The following is a 20,572-nucleotide window of genomic DNA, read 5'->3' as shown; positions in this document are numbered from 1 at the left end:
TAGAACCCTCTGAAAGGATTCCAGCCGGAAACCTTTCAGAAAAGGTTCTACCAGGAACCAAAAAGGGTTCTCCGAGGGGCAAACCGAAGAACCCGTCATGGTTCTAGTTTATTTCCAAAAGTGTACAGTGGGTGAGCAACTGATACTCGAAAGACTTTTGGTGGAGATTTAGTTTGTTTTGGCTGAGGTCAGGCTTTGCGTACGAGAGTTGGGGATGAAAGATGACAGAATGTTTTGTGACAGATTCAGTGACTTATGGACAGCAGGCGAGGTTGGGCATAAAACAAAGGAATTACCCAGTGTATTGTGTTACCATGTGGCAAGCAGCCTCTGTCGGTAGCAGTTTTGCAATCAGCTTCTCCAATCTGAATATTAAGAATATACTGTAACTCGGGTGTCGGCTTGGTCCCAGATGGCGGTACAGCCGAAAAAATGATGGGTTCCTGCTTAATTTGAAAAGTTTTATTGACACACTACAGGATACAACTTCAAATTGAATCTATTTATCGTATGAAAGGCATTTTTTTGCAACTAAAGTAGGCAAAGCACTTAGGTGTGCTTTTACTAAAAGTTGCACAAGAAAGAGCAGAGATGCACGGGCATCGTTTAGAGACGACATTCATCCGCTACATTCAAACAGTTTTTAATAACTGAATAATTGTTGCAGTTGCATGACAAACTGAATTGACCAATTATGTCTCTTAATACAGGAAACTCGATTTCAAAAGAGTCATATGCACTCATGGATACAGAGAGGGGAGAGAGGAAAAGACTGCAGATAAGTCAGAGACATACAGGAAGAGGGAGCTGTCTCTGTCCCCCAGTAGAAGCCTTGTTTCTTACACACACACACACACACACACACACACACACACACACACACACACACACACACACACAGATAGATGCATCTTTTTACCTGTCATGCCCCGTTTCATACACGTGTCTGGTCTGCACCATCTGGTCAGACCTCGTTGACAGAGTCAGACTTCTGTTGCTGTGAGGGAGCACTGAAGCCGCTGGAGCTCAGATGAGGTGCCAGTTGAGGGATGGCTATTTCTGGTGCAGTGTTGTGTGCATCCGATGAGTGTGTCAGGTATAAGCCACTCACACATGTACGCGTGCACACACACACACACACACACACACAACACACCCTTTGTGTTGTTTGTACGCAGAGCCATGAGCAGACCTGGTGCAATAAATGCAGTCGATCACTCACCGCTCTATCTGGCAACATTAACAAAAGCTGGGAGAGAACACCGAGATCATTTTGTCTGTAAACAGCACTGCTGGTTTGGGACTGTTGCCCTCTCCATCCAACACTGATCAGCCTACTTGAACCACTGAGTGTGTGTGTGTGTGTGTGTGTGTGTACGGGGAGAGATGAAAATCATCTTTTATTTATATGTCATGGATATATTTTCAGTAGATAAGGTCTGGCAAAATGGCCAGTTTATTTGCCTGTAACTTGCTCCTGCAGCACATCCTTGTGGGAGGCTTGTGGTGGTTTAAAGATGCCTCTTTAATGGCGCCACAGGGAAGAATTGGCAACAAGGCTGACCTTGCTACACGAGATCTTAAAAGCTCCATTCGCTGATTTCTTGTTGGCCACTCAGGGGCAGCAGCTCAAGCTGTCGACTCAACATGAACCCATTGTCGCCTTAAGTTGATCAGACAAAGTTGTTAGCAAACAGTTGCTCAGCACATTCAGCAGACCGGGAGCCGTTTTCGTTTGGAGACGCACCGGGCTTTCAACCAACGTCATTGTAAACCCATCCGCGTCCTTTTTAGACGGTCCGAGGAACTGATGCAGTGCACAATAGTCTGTGCAGTGCAGGTGGGACGGGAGGTTGAACGGAACTTTCACCCAGGAGACTGCGGTTTGTGTCCCGTGTGAAACCAAGTCGACATTGACAAGCTACAAGTGTAGTTTCTTTCCTGTAACAAACATATACTTATTTTAAACCAAACCATGCTCTTTTCCTGAACCTACCCAAGTCCTCCTGTTGCTTTAGTATACTTAAAAACTAAGTAAACCTATGTTGGAAGTCTTTTTTGGAAAGACACACTATGCATGTAATGAGCGGAAAGTGAGGCGCCGTCCCTGACACGTCCAAAACTGACTTTAATTTGTAGAGCCTCCTAGTTTGAAACGCAGGGCCACTGACCAGGGGAGAACATGTTGAAACATCTGGCTCCACTGTGTTCACCAGCTAACTTTGCCCATCTGTGACTGGAAACAAGGTTGTTGATACCGGACCAAAATCAAAACAGCGGGCTGAGAGACACAAATGCTCTGTAGAGCTGAAGTGAACTCATATTTCACAAAGCAATTTCATAATTTAGCACCGCTCTAAAGCCGCACTAATGGCAAGTTTGCCACTTACTCTATGACAAGCTGAAATCTGACACGTCATGATATTAAATGTGCGGCTGCGCGTGTGTCTGCATCCACGGTTTTATGTGGGTTTGTGACTGCGTGTGGGCGCATGTGAGGTGGCTGTTATGTGTGAGCTTGTCCAAATACCTGACACCAGGCCATGCACACTCACCATCTATTATTGTGCGAGCTGTCTGGAGGATGCTCAACGTCTCCTCTGCAGTCTTTCTCTTCCTCCCGCTCTTCGTTTCAGTTTACATGCCACACTGCAGTCCCCAAGGAATTGTGGGACTTTGCCAGAGCCAGCTCTGTCTTTTGGTTGTCTGGTTTTGAATTTTGCTTTTCTCTTTCACTCCCTCTCTGACCCTGGATTGTTTTTTTTGGTTATTTTTAGAGAAGAAAACGTATCTTTCAATGGAAAAGATGCCTCATAAATCTTGCCTCATAAAAGAGCTGGATGCTTCGGTACGGTCGCAGCAAATTTACGCGTTGTCCTTTTTTTTTCTTTTTTTTTTCTAACAGGCCATGAGCGAATGATGCACAAGCGTATGTAAATGTGTATGTAAATGTCTTCTTACAAGTGGAAGTCAAAATGCATTGTGGAGCTGCTTTCTACGACAAGAGCATGAATATGGTTTTAATTCGTTTCTTGGTGACATTTGTTTTCAAACTGGAGTCTGAAGAACCTGAGGCACGGGGCAATTTTTTACAAGCAATAAAGCGCCCAAAAATTGTCACACAGGTCTTTAACACCACACAGTGTAGAGCAAATGCCAACTGGCAACAAGTACAACACTCCCTTTCAGGCACGTGTTTATTATCAGGAGCACATGGGCGTAACTTGCGTTGCCTCAAAAAAGTTGCCTTGAGCATCATTACCTCTCAAACATTTGTAGATGCGCTATGTCCAAGATACATTCAGGGCCCTGTTTTAGTGTAGGCACGCTGTGCGCGGCACGCTTTGTGCCTTAATTCACAAAAACAAAAAGCCCCACAGGCTCAGGTTCTGACTGAACAACGGGGGTGCATACAGCACAGTGCAGAGCCGGGGCTGGAGGATGCTGAATTTACACTGTTTTCAGTTTTATGAATTCAATGCAGAGCTGTGACTTATATTTGACAATTGAAAGCCTCTCCAGTTTTTTTATTTGTTGTCTGTGCAGGCAAAATTAACACAGTTTCCTGGGCAACAGGGAACAGTGTCAACCCCTGCAGGTAGCATACACGTGTTCCCCTCACATTAGCATACCCATGTGTTCTGTTTCCTATTCGCGCCTGTAGCTGAAGAATATATCAAACCTCCCCTTGATTATTATTGATTGGGTTACCAGGATTAGGTGTAATTGTATCTTTTTGTGTGTGTTAATTGTTCACGTTTGTTCATTATTTTTGCCGTCCAGTTGTTGGTGTCGTGGATTGAGGTTGTGAGGTGACAGATGTGTCGTGGCGTCGTCCACATCGGAGCTGGGTTCCCCAAAGTGTTTGTCACTAGTCGGGCCTTCTTGCAAAGCTTCGCTTGGGTGGATGTTGCTGCAAATATATTTTTTAATAGAATTATATAGAGACATCTGTTTATTTTCACCATGTTGCTGAGATAAGACGCGTCGGAGCACAGTGTGTATAATACTTGGGGTGAGAATGATCTAATGTATGGTTATTGAGTAGGAATGCATACATGAGGTTATATTTGGAGTGACAACAAAGACAACAGAGATTTATTTGGATGTTTTTTTGTATTTTTATCTGTTGTGTGATTTATCGTCGTACAACTGACATTTTGGGAAACACAAACCCAGAATCCCTCTCCTGTTCTAATCCCTCTCGCTGTGCTGTTTCCCGAACAGGGATTGACATGGTAGAACAGCTGGTAAACTGCTTTGTGGTCTCAGTGGATCAGTATTGCCATGTGATCTGTACTGTATGTGCAAAATGTGATTTGGGAGGTTTTACTGAACTTGATGAAATGTACTAAAATGTCACTCAAGGTGATGAGAAAGACAGAAAACTGAGCGTAAGGAAGGCTCGACTGGATTCACTCAGCCAGCGTGTGATGCTGTGTGTGTGTGTGTGTGTGTGTGTGTGTGTGTGTGTGTGTGTGTGTGTGTGTGTGTGTGTGTGTGTGAAATACTAAAAAGTTAAATATATCCTATATATATAAATATACAAATATAAATATTTGGTTGTAGAAACACTTGCAGTCAAATAGACCCACACATAGTAACTTCAAACTATGCACTTACAGTAAATCAAGCCCGTACTCATGTGACACGAACAATGACGAGCCAGTTATGACCCCAGTTTACTGAGAACATTTCTTTTTTTTTCAGGGTTTTTTTCAAACATTGTAGCATAAGTATACAACATAAACATACATACAGTTTTACACAATTGTTTATCGCACTGAGATCATGTCCAACGAGACAAATATAATTCTGCTTCAGTTGTTTCACAGCAATATGACTAGGAGATTCATCTTTAAACATTTATTAAAGGGACACTCCACCAACTTCACACATGAAGACCAGTTAACTTCTCATGCTGAGTACTACTTAGCTGGTGAGAGCAGTTGTGTAACGTCCTCCGTGGCTGAGGATCTGAGGAGCCTGAGCAAACGTTTTGGCTCGGGGTCGAGATATAACAAGCGGCTGTAACAAACTGGGCCATTAGTATGGAGCTAGCTTAGCTTAGCATAACGCCTGGAAGCAGGGACAACTTTGTACACAAACAGAAGTGTAATAAGCACAATTTGTGGTTTTAGAGGGCGTTACCTGCTGTAACTATTCTTTTAACACTTTATCCGTCCGCCTGGCTGTCATTTGCTAAGTAATTGTTGACGCCCCCTTAAACCACAAACTCTTGTTTGTGCATGTCTGGTCCTGTGTGGATTAAAGAGTTCCAATAGATTCATTTGGAGGACCTGGTCGGCAGATCTTCGAAGAGACTTTTGAGAGAGCCGCGCTAGCAGTTTCCTCCCCCGCTTCCAGTCTTTATGCTAAGCTAACTGTCTCCCGACTCTAGCTTCATACACACAGACACGAGGGTGGTATTCTTCTTATCTTTTTCTCATCAACACACATTTTGTGAATTTGCTGACTTTGACGGGGGTCATACATATACTGTAGGTGGTGAATGAGAAACCAAGGCGAACTAGAAACAATGGTACAAGTTTCAAATACAGTGTCATACTAGCTTTAGTAGGGAAGTAGCAAAATAGTATTTCTTTACTTGTGTGGACAGATCTGACCCCAGCTGATCATTTAATGGTTAGGCATCGCTAATTAAACAGAAGCAGCAACTCTCTGGGTTGCTGATTGTGTCAATGTGAGGTACTTATTCTGCTCCACAGATGTACACAGTTATTATCACATGATTTGTGCTGCTCCATAAGTCTGCGGCCCGTCTCCTTGTCAACACCCGCTCACACAGACAAAGAGAGCGAACCAGGACGGGAGACGCCGAACAATGGCGTTACTTTTGTTATTATGACTTTTATTATGATAACAATAGAAATCACAATACTATTATGTTGTGGTTGTTGTTGTAATTGATCAATGTGACACTGCAGTGTGTTCTTAAACTGTTGGTTGAGATGACATACGCAGAAGAGAACAAGCAATGTATCATGATGTATTACAAAAGTCCAGGAAAAGGCGAGACTGCATTAGTTTCAGGATGTGTTTGGGAGATGTAATGTACACATTGAAAGGCCGCCTCCCCCTCACCGAAGCCTGCCAGCCACATTGTTACGCCAATGATACCAATCATTGGGTTTTCAAAAATGATAACAAGGGTTCATCTTTGGTTGAAGTTTCATCATGGGCAGGTGTATGACGATGATAATGTTGTATGATAGAACTAGTAACAGAACCATCCTCCCTCCTCTGTAGCACTTTACTAGAATTAACCCGAAAATAGGACAAAAATCAGACAATTACAGACCTTCCCCTCTGGAGAGTGGGTTGCGTCCATCGGTGAGTTTATTGTTTTACTCGCCTGTCTGCCATATAGGTTCAACTAGCTCATTCTCTGCTCGGCCATTCTCAATGCATAACATAGTCCACTGAAGCGTGTTGTCAGACATCTTAAGCTGAATTAGGCTCAGCAGTTACAGCTGTGAACATTAAAAAGCTTGTGCTTTCGTCACTGAAGGTAGACGTTTCAAAGTGAACGTAGAATTATCTGTTGGAAGATCCAGCGTGTGGGTGTGTTTGATTTCGGTCACAGTGCCTGCTAGGTGGTGTAGTAAATCAGAGTAATTAAGGTAGGCTAGCTGCAGTAAATGTCCTACCTGTAGAGAGGCGAAGTAACGCCCCTTCCAGTTGACCTTATTTTTGAAAACATATGTATGGTTGTCAATAACAAGAGACAAATGATTATTAGATCCCGTTTGAATTGTTCCATGAATCACACAAAGGATGTTTGTCAATTTAAAAGATAATTTTGCACGTCACGAAAGATGCATTTCGTCGATAAACTGTCAAAGTACTACCAGACTGTGAAAATATGTAATTAGAAGACTGCACACCCAAACGTTGCGTTAGCGTCATGTCTCGATGAAGCTACCGTGCCCGTGTGCTTCGTACCAGGATGCATTCAACACATGAACAACTGGTCTCACTCGTTCCCTCGCTTCCCGGATAAAAAGAGTCGCTGGATAGAAACACATCAGTCAAGACAACGTTACATTTGTGCATGGAACACCGCTACGCTACCTAGCTACCTAGCTAGCAAGGAAGGTAACAGCCATGTCGGTGACGTACATTGTGCGAGACAGGTAGTTCGGTTTCCCACACAACTAAATGATCCTACGTCAAATCTATGTCAACTTGAGACTTTGTTGACTTGCAAAATGATCTCTTTAATTGACAAACGTGCAATTCATGGCACAATTCAAACAAGATCAAAAAGTAATTTGTCTTTCCCCGTTCATTACTGTACATTTCTTTTTCAAAAATAAGGTCACAAAGTGGACACAGAAAGGAGCTGGGCTTCGCTTCTCAAAGTCGAGTCACAATAACGCAAACATTAACATTAACTATAACTATATAACTATAACTATATAACTATAACAACGTTTACATGCTAGTGTCACCTCTCTGCTGGTGGAGCCCTCCTGAGGCTGCAGACACCAGCAGCTTCTTCACTGCTCATTTGCATTTTCGTGTTACTTTTGTCCGTGCTCTGTAGCGGATGCGACTTGAAATGTAGCGAAGTACAATACTTGAGATGGAAAATTCTAGAGTTAAACAAAATTCTTAAACACTAGAAGTTACAAAAGGTTTTTAAAGTACTCCAAAAAAAGTACAAATAAATGAACCTGTTACTTCCACCTCTGCTTCATAAGATAATAACAATGATAATAATGCCCTGTTTACAACCTTGAAGCAAATCGAAAAAAGAAAGCCTCACATCTCCTTAGCAGCATTTAGTACGGTTACATGCTTTGGTGCGTACAGCTCCATGTCAGATCACTTCATTTAGCATTTATGTAATATTTCAGAGTCTCGATTGGCCGTGGGGTCAGTCAGGGTGATGACAAACTGTAGCCGGCGTCAACGTGGCGGGCAGGCTTCGGTCTTCAGACCGAGTCGTGGCTGTGACTCGAGTGCAGTAGTTCAGTGCCTATACTAAATGTGAGGTAGTGCCTCGACTATGAATCCTGTTCTACAATAAACTATTTTGACTTGCTGTCTGATTCCATATGTCCTGTGCACTCTTTTTTTTCTTCTTTCCTCCTGTCTGACTACAGCACCTTCTTGTGAGGGAAAAAGTGGAGAAGAAAAAACAGCAGCGATAATAACAGAGGAGCATACAGGCGTCTATTTACATGTGCCTATCTTGTTGTGATGAGTGTGTGATGAGTGTGGTGATGCTTTCAGTGTTTCACACATCTTTAGACGATCACAAAGCATTTCAGCACGTTTTGCAGCGAGGGATTGGTTGCAAAGTGACGCTCGGGCTGCAGACCTTCATCAGATGAAGGCTTCTTGAAGTGAAAACCATGGTTTGGAGTAGGATTGAAAGAGCAGGAGGATGCAAAGACCGTTCACTGAGCCCCGTCACCGTTAGTTGTGCTACGCCTGTCGAGCTTTCCGTTCTCCCTCGGCCTATAATGCGGTTTACAAGATTTAACAAAAGCAGGATTCCCATAACGCTAGCTCCATGAGTTGGTTGGAACCCTGTCCCCAGCTGACTTTACAGCTACCTCATTTTCAAAATGAGAATCTTGTAAATGAGGTGTTAGATGGGCTTTAACACTGATGTTAAAAGCTGCCATGTCCTTGGCAAAAAAAAACAGCATCCCCTCCAGTTGCTGATCTATGTAGACATGGAAATAATTGAGCAGCATTGTTCTTGTAGCAGAACAATACAAGCCAGATACTGAGCTATGCAATGCAATAGTAGTAGTTCTTAGTTGATCAAACCAGCTTGACTTGATGTGCACTCAGATTTAAGGATGTTGGGATGTTTGCACCACTAGGTGGCAGAAACAGACAACTGCTTGGAATTGTATCACCTGACAGTAACAGAGGAAGCCTCCTGCCACAAACTGCTTTTCTAAATGTCATCTCCCTAGCTTTCTATTTGGTCCGAGCTTAATATCAACCTCGTTAGAAGAGCAGGAGGCCAAGGTAAGCTGCTGGAGGATCCTTGTGTGTCTTTGACTTTTCACTGGAACTTGGAGACCACCTAAAGGATTTCATTTGCAATTTAAGGTTGATTTTCCTAGTTTTTAGGTCATTGTTTGTTGATCATGGTAACATTGTATTCACCAAAGTAATTGTTCTGATGGATCAAGAAACAGTAGTGGAGGCAGTCAAACAGTTGGTAGACAAAGCTCCAGGTCAACTAAACTTATTTGGAGGAGAAAAAACCACATCTTTATAATAGATGTGGTTTTTACCCAATCTACTGAAAATCTCTTGTGCATTTCAGTTTCTATGGCTTAAAGATGGTTTTAGAAACGTTGTGTTCTGTAGTTGTGGTCAGCTCAGAGTCACAGCCATGAAAACATGCCAAACATCCTCCTCTGTGATCCCTCATCTCTCTCTCTTTGTCTGTCAGATCATACTGAAACAGCTGGTAGATGCAGCAATTGACCTTGAGGAGAAATACATCTTCCACCAGGACATTAAGGCTGAAAACATCTTGATTGAGACCAGCTCGGACGTCCTGCGAGTTCGCCTCATTGACTTTGGTCGGGGCTGCTTCATCAAGAGAAGAGCCTGTTATCGCAAATTATACGGTAAGATGTCTGGCTTTAGTCCTGCTCTTCACTAACTTACCCATCTGTGATTTTTACATTTAGACACAGCTCCTCATCCTCACCATCTTATTATGTCTGTATATTCTAGGTACCCCTGATTTCATCCCCCCAGAGTGGTTTTCTCTTGGTAGGTACAGAGCCGGACCCACCACAGTGTGGCAGATGGGAGTGGTCCTCTTTAAAACACTCCACAGTGATGCAGTTTTTGAGACCACGGAGTTCTTGGAAAACCGTGTGAGAATCAGCGAGACGCTGTCCGAAAGTAAGAAAAACATACTCGCGAACATGTCGGCAGAAACATATCTGTTGATTTCAGTTGGCATTCTGATGGATCACTGTAGCGTCACCCTCACCTTTCTTCTTCTTCTTTCTCTCCAGATTGCCGGGATTTTTTGCGAAGATGTTTTATCACAGACCCCAAACAGCGTCCTACCCTGGAGCAGCTCAGAACTCACCCATGGCTCAATAATACTAACACTACACACACACACACACAGTCAGTAAGTCAGACAGACAGACAATTTTATGTACTGAGTGAGACAGACAGGAAAGAGAACGTGAGGAACTCCATCGTCATTCTGCAGGACAAGGTTATGTTACAAAAGAACATCCTGTTAGTAATTGGAATTATTATATTCATATTATCTAATGTCAGGCATAAGTGTCATTCAAATACTAATGCTGCTCAATCTTTGACAGGAAGAAGAAGTTGAGGAACTCCTGCTTTTGCAGATGTTGTAGCACACCCATCCATCCGAGGAGAGGGGATCTCTCTCTGAATTGCCTTTCCTGAGGTTTCTTCTTAGTTTCCTGCATCAGGATTTTGGGGAGTTTTTCCTCGTTTTCTTAGAGCGCTTGGGCTGGGTCAAATTATTCAGGATATAATGTGATATTTAACACTGAACAATGAAAATAAACTTGAGTTTTAAATTAACTTTCAAGCTCTTTCCTCCATTATAGTCAACGACACATGGTATACGAATAAGTAATATTGACAGCAATGATCTTGAAAATACTAATTATAAGTGAATCAGGATTTGTAGATGAAGGACACAGTGTTGTTTACTTTTCATCCAACATTTTAGGCCTGATTACCGGTAAGTGTTTCAGCTGTACGGTCAAATAAAGGCAAAAAAAGCCCCAAAACAAATCTTTGAAGAAAAAAAGAATCATTCAAAGCAAAGGTATAAGGAGCTTTACATAATAATCATGATTAAAACATAATCATATATTTAAAAAAGTTCAGGAAATTAAAAGTACTACAAAAAACGACTCAAAAATAGAGTGAAATCAACAAACAAAATGGATAAGACACTATAGAGCAGGAAACCAATAAAATGCAGTTAATGTAAATAAGAGGTTTTGAGGAATGATTTAAAATCTCAGATCTCCAAGCAGGGAGCTCCAGAGCTGAGAGGCCCTGACAGCTGAGACCCTGGCCGACTGTGGTCTCGGTCCAGGATTCAGGATCAGCCAGAGAGTCCTGCCTCTGAGGCAACAGTGTGTTAGTATGTGGAGGAGCAGCAATTCTCATTCGATGTTCAGAAAAATATAAAAATCAATCAACCCTAAAACTGACAATCAAAAACGGCAAGATATGAGCAATGTGATCTTGTCTCTTTGAATTAGTAAAAAAAAGGAGTTCTCTATTCATTCATGTTGTCAGTTAGAAACTTAATTTAAACCTTACAATGCCTCCACATCTTTCCTGATTTATTGGTATTTTTTAACGTTTAAAGCCAGCAGAGGACTGTAGGTTGTTAATAGCAGTTGTGCTTCGTTTGCTGGCTCAACTCAGTCTTTGCAGCTGTACTTTTAATTGGTGCTTAATGTGTTTCAACTCTGAAAGATGTGAAGAGACTCATTTTCAAAGCCATGGGTTTCATTGTTTGATGACGTCGGACAAAAAGAAGGCGTGTCCACATTCAGTTGTACATTAAGTTGCTGGAGCACAACCATTGAGAGCTGTCAAATGCTTGTGCCACAAACACCGAACACCTCCGTTCTTATTATGGAAAGCTGAGTAATTTTTTCTGAGTCAGCACTTTTTTTATTGCTTCTATATACTTTTGGAGATGTATCAAAAATACAATTTTAACTCTGGAACTCAAAATTTCAAAATGTATCTGCTCTTCTGTTCAAACTAGACGCCCCATGCTCCACTATAATAGATAATACAGATTTTACACATCCTTTTGAGTTTTTAAGTTCTTCTCTTTTCGATACCCTCCATTCATCATGTTCACCCTAATGACACAAGACGAAAACCAAAGATTATTGTGAGAAGGAACATGGCGTTTTATATTGATTTTGTAATTTTTGTAATTTTTGAATTGTCATACGTTTCGTCCTGTTATAGTCAGAGGAAATCAACGGCACCTGTGGATGAGCACTCAGCGAAATTGATGAGTCTACAGGCTCATCAACAACACGGATGGGCAGGAGGGGAACAGCTGAAAATGATCACGAAACCCACCTTAAGCATAAGATTGCAGAGATTTAAGAAACACATTTATTTAATAACGAAGCGAATGTTGAATGAAATGGCTGATTTTGTTTCTTTTTCCCTGTGTGTGAGGTCGACTGAAATTCGGATTTCAAAATGCCAAAACAATAATGATAATCAGCCAATAATAATATGACAAAATATTTATAAACCCACACACAGTGTTCAAATTAGCTAAAAATGCAAATGGTTATAATGAAGAAAGGTTGCATACCAGGATAAATATTAAAGCTCTAGAAACTGTTTTCCTAGAGCCTGTCCCTATGAAAAGAGAAGAGATGGGATTCAAGAGAAAGAAAAAATTTGTACATATACATTTACATGTTCATTCTTCTCTGATTTGTATGCTATATTTTGTCGCCTGAGCTTCTGTATTGCACAGCATAATAAGATCATACAATACTTTAAATGAATGAGTACAAACTAAACGGTATATTTGAAAAATCACAGAGAACATCTCATATAACGTCACATTAAGAAGTAGCTCATCATTCAAACATTTAGGAGACGAGGTCTGTGGAGTGAGGATCCAAAAGGCTTCACGTTTCTTTGACAGCAAGTCAAGATCGCCACCTCTAGGTGGTAGACTTGACTTTTTCAATGTCACAAAGCCTAAAGTGTAAATGACATGTTTTTCATCATACAGCTACAGGTAAGTCTCGGCCATTACTCCTTAAAGAGCTTTTGTGGTCACTTATAGATCACGGTCTGATTTACAAACATGCTAATGATTTCTAAAAAACTGATTTTGTGACATGTTAGTGAGGAAAATAAGAGGCGATGCAAGTCACAGCAAATCTCTCCTCCCTTTTCTTGCTTTCATCAATAATTCCGAGCGGTGTTTCGGTGTGGTCTGATAATACTACGAATCCTTGGGGCTTAATCAGATTGCACCTACTGTTCCATGCTGGTTTTTGCACATCAAAAGCCCACACAACCAACAGAGGCTGCTAAACCCCCGACCCAATGGGAAGCTATCGCTGTGGTGACCCACAGTGCAACGACGCTTACAAAACCAGCACTTTTTGTCGTCCATACACTAACGAAGTACTTCCCACACACATGCTGTGTACATGCTACGTTGTCCATGTGGGCTCATGTATGTAGGTAAAACTACTAGAAAGCTGAAGCAACGTGTAAGTGACCACAAAAGCTCATGAGATGTTCTCTGTGATTTTTAAAATACACCGTCTATTTTGAACTCATCAGAAATGATGTTATAAAGTAAGGCAAGGCAAGGCAAGTTTATTTGTATAGCACATTTCAACAACAAGGTAATTCAAAGTGCTTCACATAAAACCATTAAAAGCATCAAAACACAAGGCAAAAGAAAAGGAGATTTCAAAAACAATTAAAAAACAGTGTAAGAAATAAAATGCAGTAGTAAAATGCAGAAATGCAGGAAATTGATTAATATATGAATTGAATGTGGTTCAATTAAAGGCAGCAGCAAACAGAAAAGTCTTCAATCTTGATTTAAATGAGCTGAGGGTCTCAGCAGACCTGCAGCTTTCTGGGACTTTGTTCCAGATATGTGGAGCAGAAAAATTGAACGCTGCTTCTCCATGTTTAGTTCTGACTCTGGGAACAGAAAGTAGACCGGTCCCAGACGACCTGAGGGGTCGGGATGGTTCATAAGGTAGCAGCAGATCGGAGATGTATTTTGGTCCCAAACCATTCAGTGCTTTGTAAACCAACAGCAGGATTTTAAAGTCAATTCTTTGTTGGACAGGAAGCCAGTGCAAAGACCTCAGAACTGGAGTGATATGATCCACCCTCCTGGTCTTCGTGAGGACTCGAGCTGCAGCGTTCTGAATCAGCTGCCGCTTTCTGACGGACTTTTTACAGAGACCTGTAAACACACCGTTACAGTAGTCCAGTCTGCTGAAGATAAATGCGTGGACAAGTTTTTCCAAATCCTGTTGAGACATAAGTCCTCTAATCCTTGATATATTCTTCAGGTGATAATAGGCTGATTTTGTAATTGTCTTGATATGGCTGTTCAGGTTGAGGTCTGAATCCATAACTACACCTAGATTTCTGGCTTGGTTTGTGGGTTTTAACATCAGTGACTGAAGCTGAGCGGTGATTTTCAATTGTTCGTCCTTGGTACCGAAAACAATTACTTCTGTTTTATCTTTGTTTGATTGAAGAAAATTCTGGCACATCCAGTTGTTGATTTGTTCAATGCAGTTACCCAGCCCTTGTATGGGATTATAGTCCCCTGGTGACATAGTTATGTAGATTTGTGTGTCGTCTGCATAATTATGATAACACACTTTGTTGTTTTCCATAATCTGAGCTAGTGGAAGCATGTAGATGTTGAACAGAGGGGGCCCCAGTATTGAACCTTGGGGAACACCACATGTCATTTTAGTCAGCTCTGATGTGTAATCAGCTACAGACACAAAGTATTCTCGGCCCTTCAATTAGGATTCAAACCAGTTAAGTGCTGTGCCAGAGAGTCCCACCCAGATTTTTAGTCTTTCTAGGAGTATGGCATGGTCGACCGTGTCGAATGCAGCACTGAGATCTAGTAACACTAAGACTGAACTTCTGCCATTGTCTATGTTTAAGTGGATGTCGTTGAAAACCTTAACAAGAGCAGTTTCAGTGCTGTGGTGCTGTCAAAAGCCTGACTGGAAAACATCAAAGCAGTTATTTACGGCCAAGAGGTCGGTCAGCTGTTGGAAAACCGCTTTTTCAATTATTTTACTTAAAAATGGGAGGTTTGATATTGGCCTATAATTTTTCATCGTTGCGGAGTTTAAACTAACCTTCTTTAGGAGTGGTTTAATAACTGCAGTTTTTAGGGCTTGTGGGAAGACACCTGAGAGAAGGGATGTGTTTATAATTTGTAAAAGATCAGTGGTCATGCAGTTTGAAATATTTTTGAAAAAGTGTGTTGGTAGAATATCCAAGCAGCAGGAGGATGACTTCAGATGTTGTATGATGTCTTCTAGGCTTCTAAGGTCGATTGAATGAAATTGTGTCATGATATTTGAATGGATGTTATTCAGAGAAGGGGACAACACATATCCTGTGGTTGATGTGGAGGCACTGACTGCTTGTCTAATTTTCTGAATTTTGTCAGTAAAAAAGGAGGCAAATTGATTGCATGCCCAGGTGGATTGGAGTTCAGCAGCTACCGACACTGGAGGGTTTGTTAGCCTGTCGACGGTAGCAAATAATATTGTTCCTGTTTTTGGTTATGATGTCAGAGAAGAATGACTGCCTTGCATTTCTAAGTTCCAAATTATAATTGCGAAGTCTCTCTTTATAGATGTCACAGTGAACCTGGAGATTAGTTTTTCGCCACCTGCGCTCAGCTTTCCGACACTCTCGTTTCTCTATTTTGACCAGCGTAGCATTTCTCCAAGGAGATCTTTGCTTACCCGAGATAACCTTCACTTTAGTGGGTGCAATGGCATCAAAAATATTTTTTACTTTAAAATTGAAGCCCTCTACAAGCTCATTGACTGAGCGACAAGAGAGGGCTGGTGTGGAGGAGAACTTCTGAATAAATAGTTCACTGGTGTTTTCAGAGATGTAACGCTTTGTCACAACCTTGGTTTGGACATTTGTGTGCAAGGAGATTGCACTCTCAAAGAAAACACAGAAATGATCAGAGTGCAACATCAGTCACAGCAACCTTGGAAATGTTTACACCTTTGGTGATGATTAGGTCCAGAGTGTACCCACTGTTGTGGGTGGGTCCTGTCACATGCTGAGTCAGATCATAGTTATCAAGGACACCACATAGTTCTATAGACTCTCTGTCCTGGGGATTATCAACATGGATATTAAAATCACCAACAATAACAACACAGTCAAAATCAATACAGATTACAGACAGCAGTTCAGTAAACTCATCAAAGAAGGTTGCACAGTATTTAGGCGGTCTGTAAATGTTTAGGAATAAAGCTTGAGTGGAATTCAGAGCCACATATTCAAAATAACTAAAATGACCAAAGGGCATCTGCTTGCATTGAAGAGAATCATTAAATAAAACAGCAACTCCACCTCCTTTCTTATGAGCTCTTGTTTCGCTCATGAAACTGAAGTTGTGAGGTGTTGATTCAATAAGAACAGCTGCACTGTTATCTTGATTTAACCAAGTTTCAGTTAAAAACAAAATGTCCAGTTTGTGCCTATAAAATCATTGATTAAAAATGTTTTTCCTGACAGAGACCTGACATTTAATAAAGCTAAGTTTAATGTGGTTAAAGCTTTCTTTGCCCAATTTATTTGGACAGGCTGACGAGGAATGTATGCTAAGTTTGATAAGTTTGCATGTTTACTGTTGTTTCTTCGCAGCCTCACCTTTCTTTTTCTATAAACTTGCAAGACAGGAATTGAAACGGCTAGCTGCATACAGGGCCCCGACTTTTCCTGGAGAGAGTCATTGGTATCATTAGCCTTGTAGCCTGGACCCAGAAGATATAAATTATTTCCTCCATCAGGTAGGGGAGACAGAGGACGGTTGTAGAGCCGTCGGGGAGTGTGAAGAGGTGTGTGTTTGGTTCCAGCAATGACCAGCTTTTTCATGTTGTCAGTGAACTCCAGGTGGGGGGAGGATGGGGAGAGTGTGAAAAAGTGCACGCCAGCACTCTGTTTCTGTCGGTGGGTGTAGCAATCATCAGCTCCACCATTGGTGTAACGCTTGTAGCCAGGTCGGCTTCAACAGAGAAGGAGTCGGCCAAAAAGGCTCTTCACACGCTTCTGCTTCACCTGCTTCATCTAAGCCTGAATCTCACCGCCTCCTTGTACTCCACCATCATTTTAGCCATAGCCAGAACTGTGGGGAGATTAAACCTTTTACGGATTTACAATATATTTTTTGTGTTCTTGTTTATCCTTCCAAGGTGTCTGAGTACTCTGATCTATGGACTCAGGGATCAAATAATCAGACCCGTCCTGTTGCAAAATCTGAGCTGTCGGTGGAGAAGCTCAGTTTTCCTCAAAAAGTGACAATTTAAAGTGAATGCTTCTTCAATACCAACTGCCAGACTGGCAGAAATTTACAAGATGGTTGTTTTCTGATCATTGTACACCTTTCTCAAAGATGCTGCTACATATTCCAAATGACAAGTACAATAATAAAAGTCTGTGTTTGTACCATTTAAAGAAGTGATTATTGGATATGCATTTATTACTTAACTATTCACATACTAAATTAGTTAGTTGTTATATAAACTGTCCTACAAACAAGGCTTTCTATAAAAAAATTATATTCAAGAGCAGTATGTACCACAGTCAGCGTCGGAAATACACGAGGGCAAAGGGCCTTTTTCATGACATTAAAATTGATTTACTTTTGCCCTCACCGACTACAACTAGTAACCCTAATAATTAGGCTACCATAGAATAGAGAAAAATAGAAGTGGGGACACATTATATATGTATATATACATATTATGTATATAAATTGTTAAATGCTCTCAACAGCCATACAAAATCTCTTTCGCCATGTTTTTATGAATAAAATATAAAGGATATATAAACAAACCGCTCTGTAAAAGCCTTCAGAATACAGAGAGGAATGAAAGTGGAACGTCTGGTGTATGTAAGTGCTGCTGAAGTGGAGATTAATGGCTCAGAGTCTGAGAAAGAACTTGGCATTCAAAGATATTTGTTGTTAAATTCCATACATTTTCACACGACAGGTGAATACTGTAAAACGATTGGATATCACCATAAAAACTTCCTCAATTGATTACTCACATTCAGACAATTCTTTATTGTATTACAAGTTTTCTGAAATGTTATGATAAAATTCAAATGAGGCATTGTCTAATGGTAGCTTTTGGTGAATTTAGTAGAAATCTACAGACGCAAATAGACAAAGCAGTAAAATAAACACCTTAATGTGTATTTTGGATGTTTTCTTTCACTTGTCTGAAACAAGATGCGTTATAAGAGCAAAATAGCCCAAAATCTTAAACTGCTTTTGCCTGTCGTGTCTCATCTTGCACCCCTTTGCAGTAACCCATGAAGCCTCCCCTCGTCTCTTTCACCACACACGCACCCTTGTGTGATAAGGCATTTCCTTTAGATGCTTCATAGATAATACAAAGTGGTTCTCATTCTCTTTCAGAATTGGGCACCTGAAATATGGAATGTAGTTTGAAGTCCCTGAGATATAAAATATAGACTTCAATTACTTTCATTTCAGATATTTATAAATTATATAAACACAAAAATGTAATTTAATGAAGAGAGGAACTGTTGCACTTTTTAGTAACAATAATACTCGGGTTAAAGGATTTGTCATTTTCCTTCAGATTACAGGCCTGACAAATGATTTGAGTTTTGTGTCAGAGAGTTTCACTAAACAGCGACTTCATCGCACACTTACATGATATCCATCAGTGTTGGTTCAGGGGAGAATTTTATTTTCCATTATTCAACCGAATACAATTATTGATTCTCTTTTTGGACAATTTTCAAAATAAAAAAAAACAAAAAAGCAATGTGTTGATCAGTGTCTACATAATGAAAGACTTCCCCACTCTCTGGCTCTCAGCTCTATGCGCACTAGTTCTAACCAAAGGCGTCAATCTTCAAAAACGGGTCAAAAATGTACACCTTTCATTGAATGCATCTTTTTTGTTAAGAATAAGAATAGGGAGTATTTTTAGGACAGTTATTGTGGTTGAATTAAGATTTCCATTAGTGACAAAACATATGTATGTTTTTAAATCATGCTAAAGCACAACGTCACAGATCTAAATTTCCGCTCCAGTACGAGTGAGTATTAGTAGTGTGTGTGTGTGTGTGTGTGTGTGTGTGTGTGTGTGTTCATGGTGATGAAGGAACATGTCAGCTAGTGCAACAGTGTGGCTCATTGACGTGTTTTTAAATGGCTCTTAACTGACAGTACTTGTTGGTGGGATCAGTGTATTGTTGGTTTTGCTCTTTTCATGGGATCCAGGCCTATTGACAGAAAGAAAAATATATCAGTGGTATAGGTGTATATACGTATACAGTATATATATATATATGAACATGAACGATACATTTATATAGTATGTTAAATAAATAAATAGAAACTCTATGAAATACATCATTACAGCAGTAAATCCCCATTTAAAGACTAAATGTACAGCTTTTCAGTCAATTTTCAGCCATTTCTGTTCATTATCCAGCAGCCGAATCATCTCTGTTGGCAACAAGATGAAAACACAGCCTCTTAATTAATTCGTTTTTTGGGATGAGGTAATTATAACATGAATGAACAAACTGAGTCTTGTTTTGGGAGTAGAATTGAAAAATTCTGAAAGTCTAATGGTTTGTGCACGACATTTCCATTTTCTTAAACTCGAATCAACAAAGTTGGGAATGGATCATTTCATGATTTCTGAGAATACATCTGATGCAAAAGCGAGTGTGAGATCGCAACTTCCTGCCTTAGATAGACGATTTGCCCACACAGACCCCGAGGTTTGTGGCTTCATTTCTGCTGAGCTCCGCTCACATACTGGCGGTTGAGTCAGTTATGCCTAATCTCCGATCTTCGCTGATAAATGTAGCGTGCGCGGTCAAAACTCCTCTGCATGAGTCATATGCCAGATCAAACCTTCAGAATGTTCTGCCGTAACATTGAATTGGAAATTACACCTATTAATATTTCACGTATTAATATGAATATATTCTTCTGCAGCAAATCATCTCAGAAATGTTTTGTTCACGAGTTGATAAGGAGAGATGTTTTGCATACTGTAGATAGTCTAACCCTGAGCATCTTTATCGTTAATTTGTGCTTAAAATTAAGTGTAAAAATTAATTTTAAAAACCTTGCACACGCCACAAAAAGATCATTCACTGTCAATGGAAATTATAGCAATAAGCATGCAGGTTATAAACTGGATCCACTGCTTATTACACCTACAACATTCCTAAATCAATAAACAATCTGCAAACAATCCAAACAATCAATACAAGCATTGATGTAATATTAATTAATAATAATATATGAATAGACTTTGATGAATTGTTACATTTTTAACTGCCAAACCGTATTTAAATGGATAGAAATTTGATCCAGATAAACGCTGCTTACCAAAACATGAATAGTTATGAAATAATATGTAATACGAGTCACAGGGGCCATTCTTCTGTATTAAGTAATTTTACATTTGCTACTTTAAGTGAATTCTGCTGACAATGCATAAGTGCTTTTACTAGAGTAGCATGTTCAATGCTGGGCTTTAACGGTGTACTTCAGTGAAGGAAGTGAATGAGTCCCGTGAGAAATGCTCACGGTTGCTTCTTCTGTTGCCCTTTGACAGCTAAAGTCACTTCAGATAGTTCTGCTGGCCTTACATGTGTTTCTGCACAGCTACGTGGGGTTGATGTTTACTTACTGGTGTGTCTTAGCTCTGGAGAGTCTGAAACCACACAGGCACAGTTCTGA

The 20,572-nt window shown here is 40.6% G+C and overlaps 1 protein-coding gene across 1 annotated transcript in view; it reads left to right on the top strand.

The window, feature by feature from the left end:
* Window positions 1-7,128: 7,128 nt before the first annotated feature.
* Window positions 7,129-20,572, top strand: part of LOC306780622 (scavenger receptor cysteine-rich type 1 protein M130) — a gene marked incomplete at its 5' end in the record, with an annotated part of 32,423 nt that continues 18,979 nt past the window's right edge. The window contains 3 exons of the mRNA XM_079273057.1: window positions 7,129-7,134; window positions 9,449-9,629; window positions 9,739-9,912. Of these exons, the coding sequence (XP_079129183.1) occupies window positions 7,129-7,134; window positions 9,449-9,629; window positions 9,739-9,912 (361 nt within the window). The remainder of the gene's footprint in view (window positions 7,135-9,448; window positions 9,630-9,738; window positions 9,913-20,572) is intronic.

The sequence above is a fragment of the Melanostigma gelatinosum genome (assembly GCF_949748355.1).
Source record: "Melanostigma gelatinosum genome assembly, chromosome: 8".
Lineage (NCBI taxonomy): Eukaryota > Metazoa > Chordata > Actinopteri > Perciformes > Zoarcidae > Melanostigma > Melanostigma gelatinosum.
The sequence above is the reverse complement of the archived record's forward strand: the minus strand, read 5'-3'. Positions and strand labels throughout refer to the sequence as shown.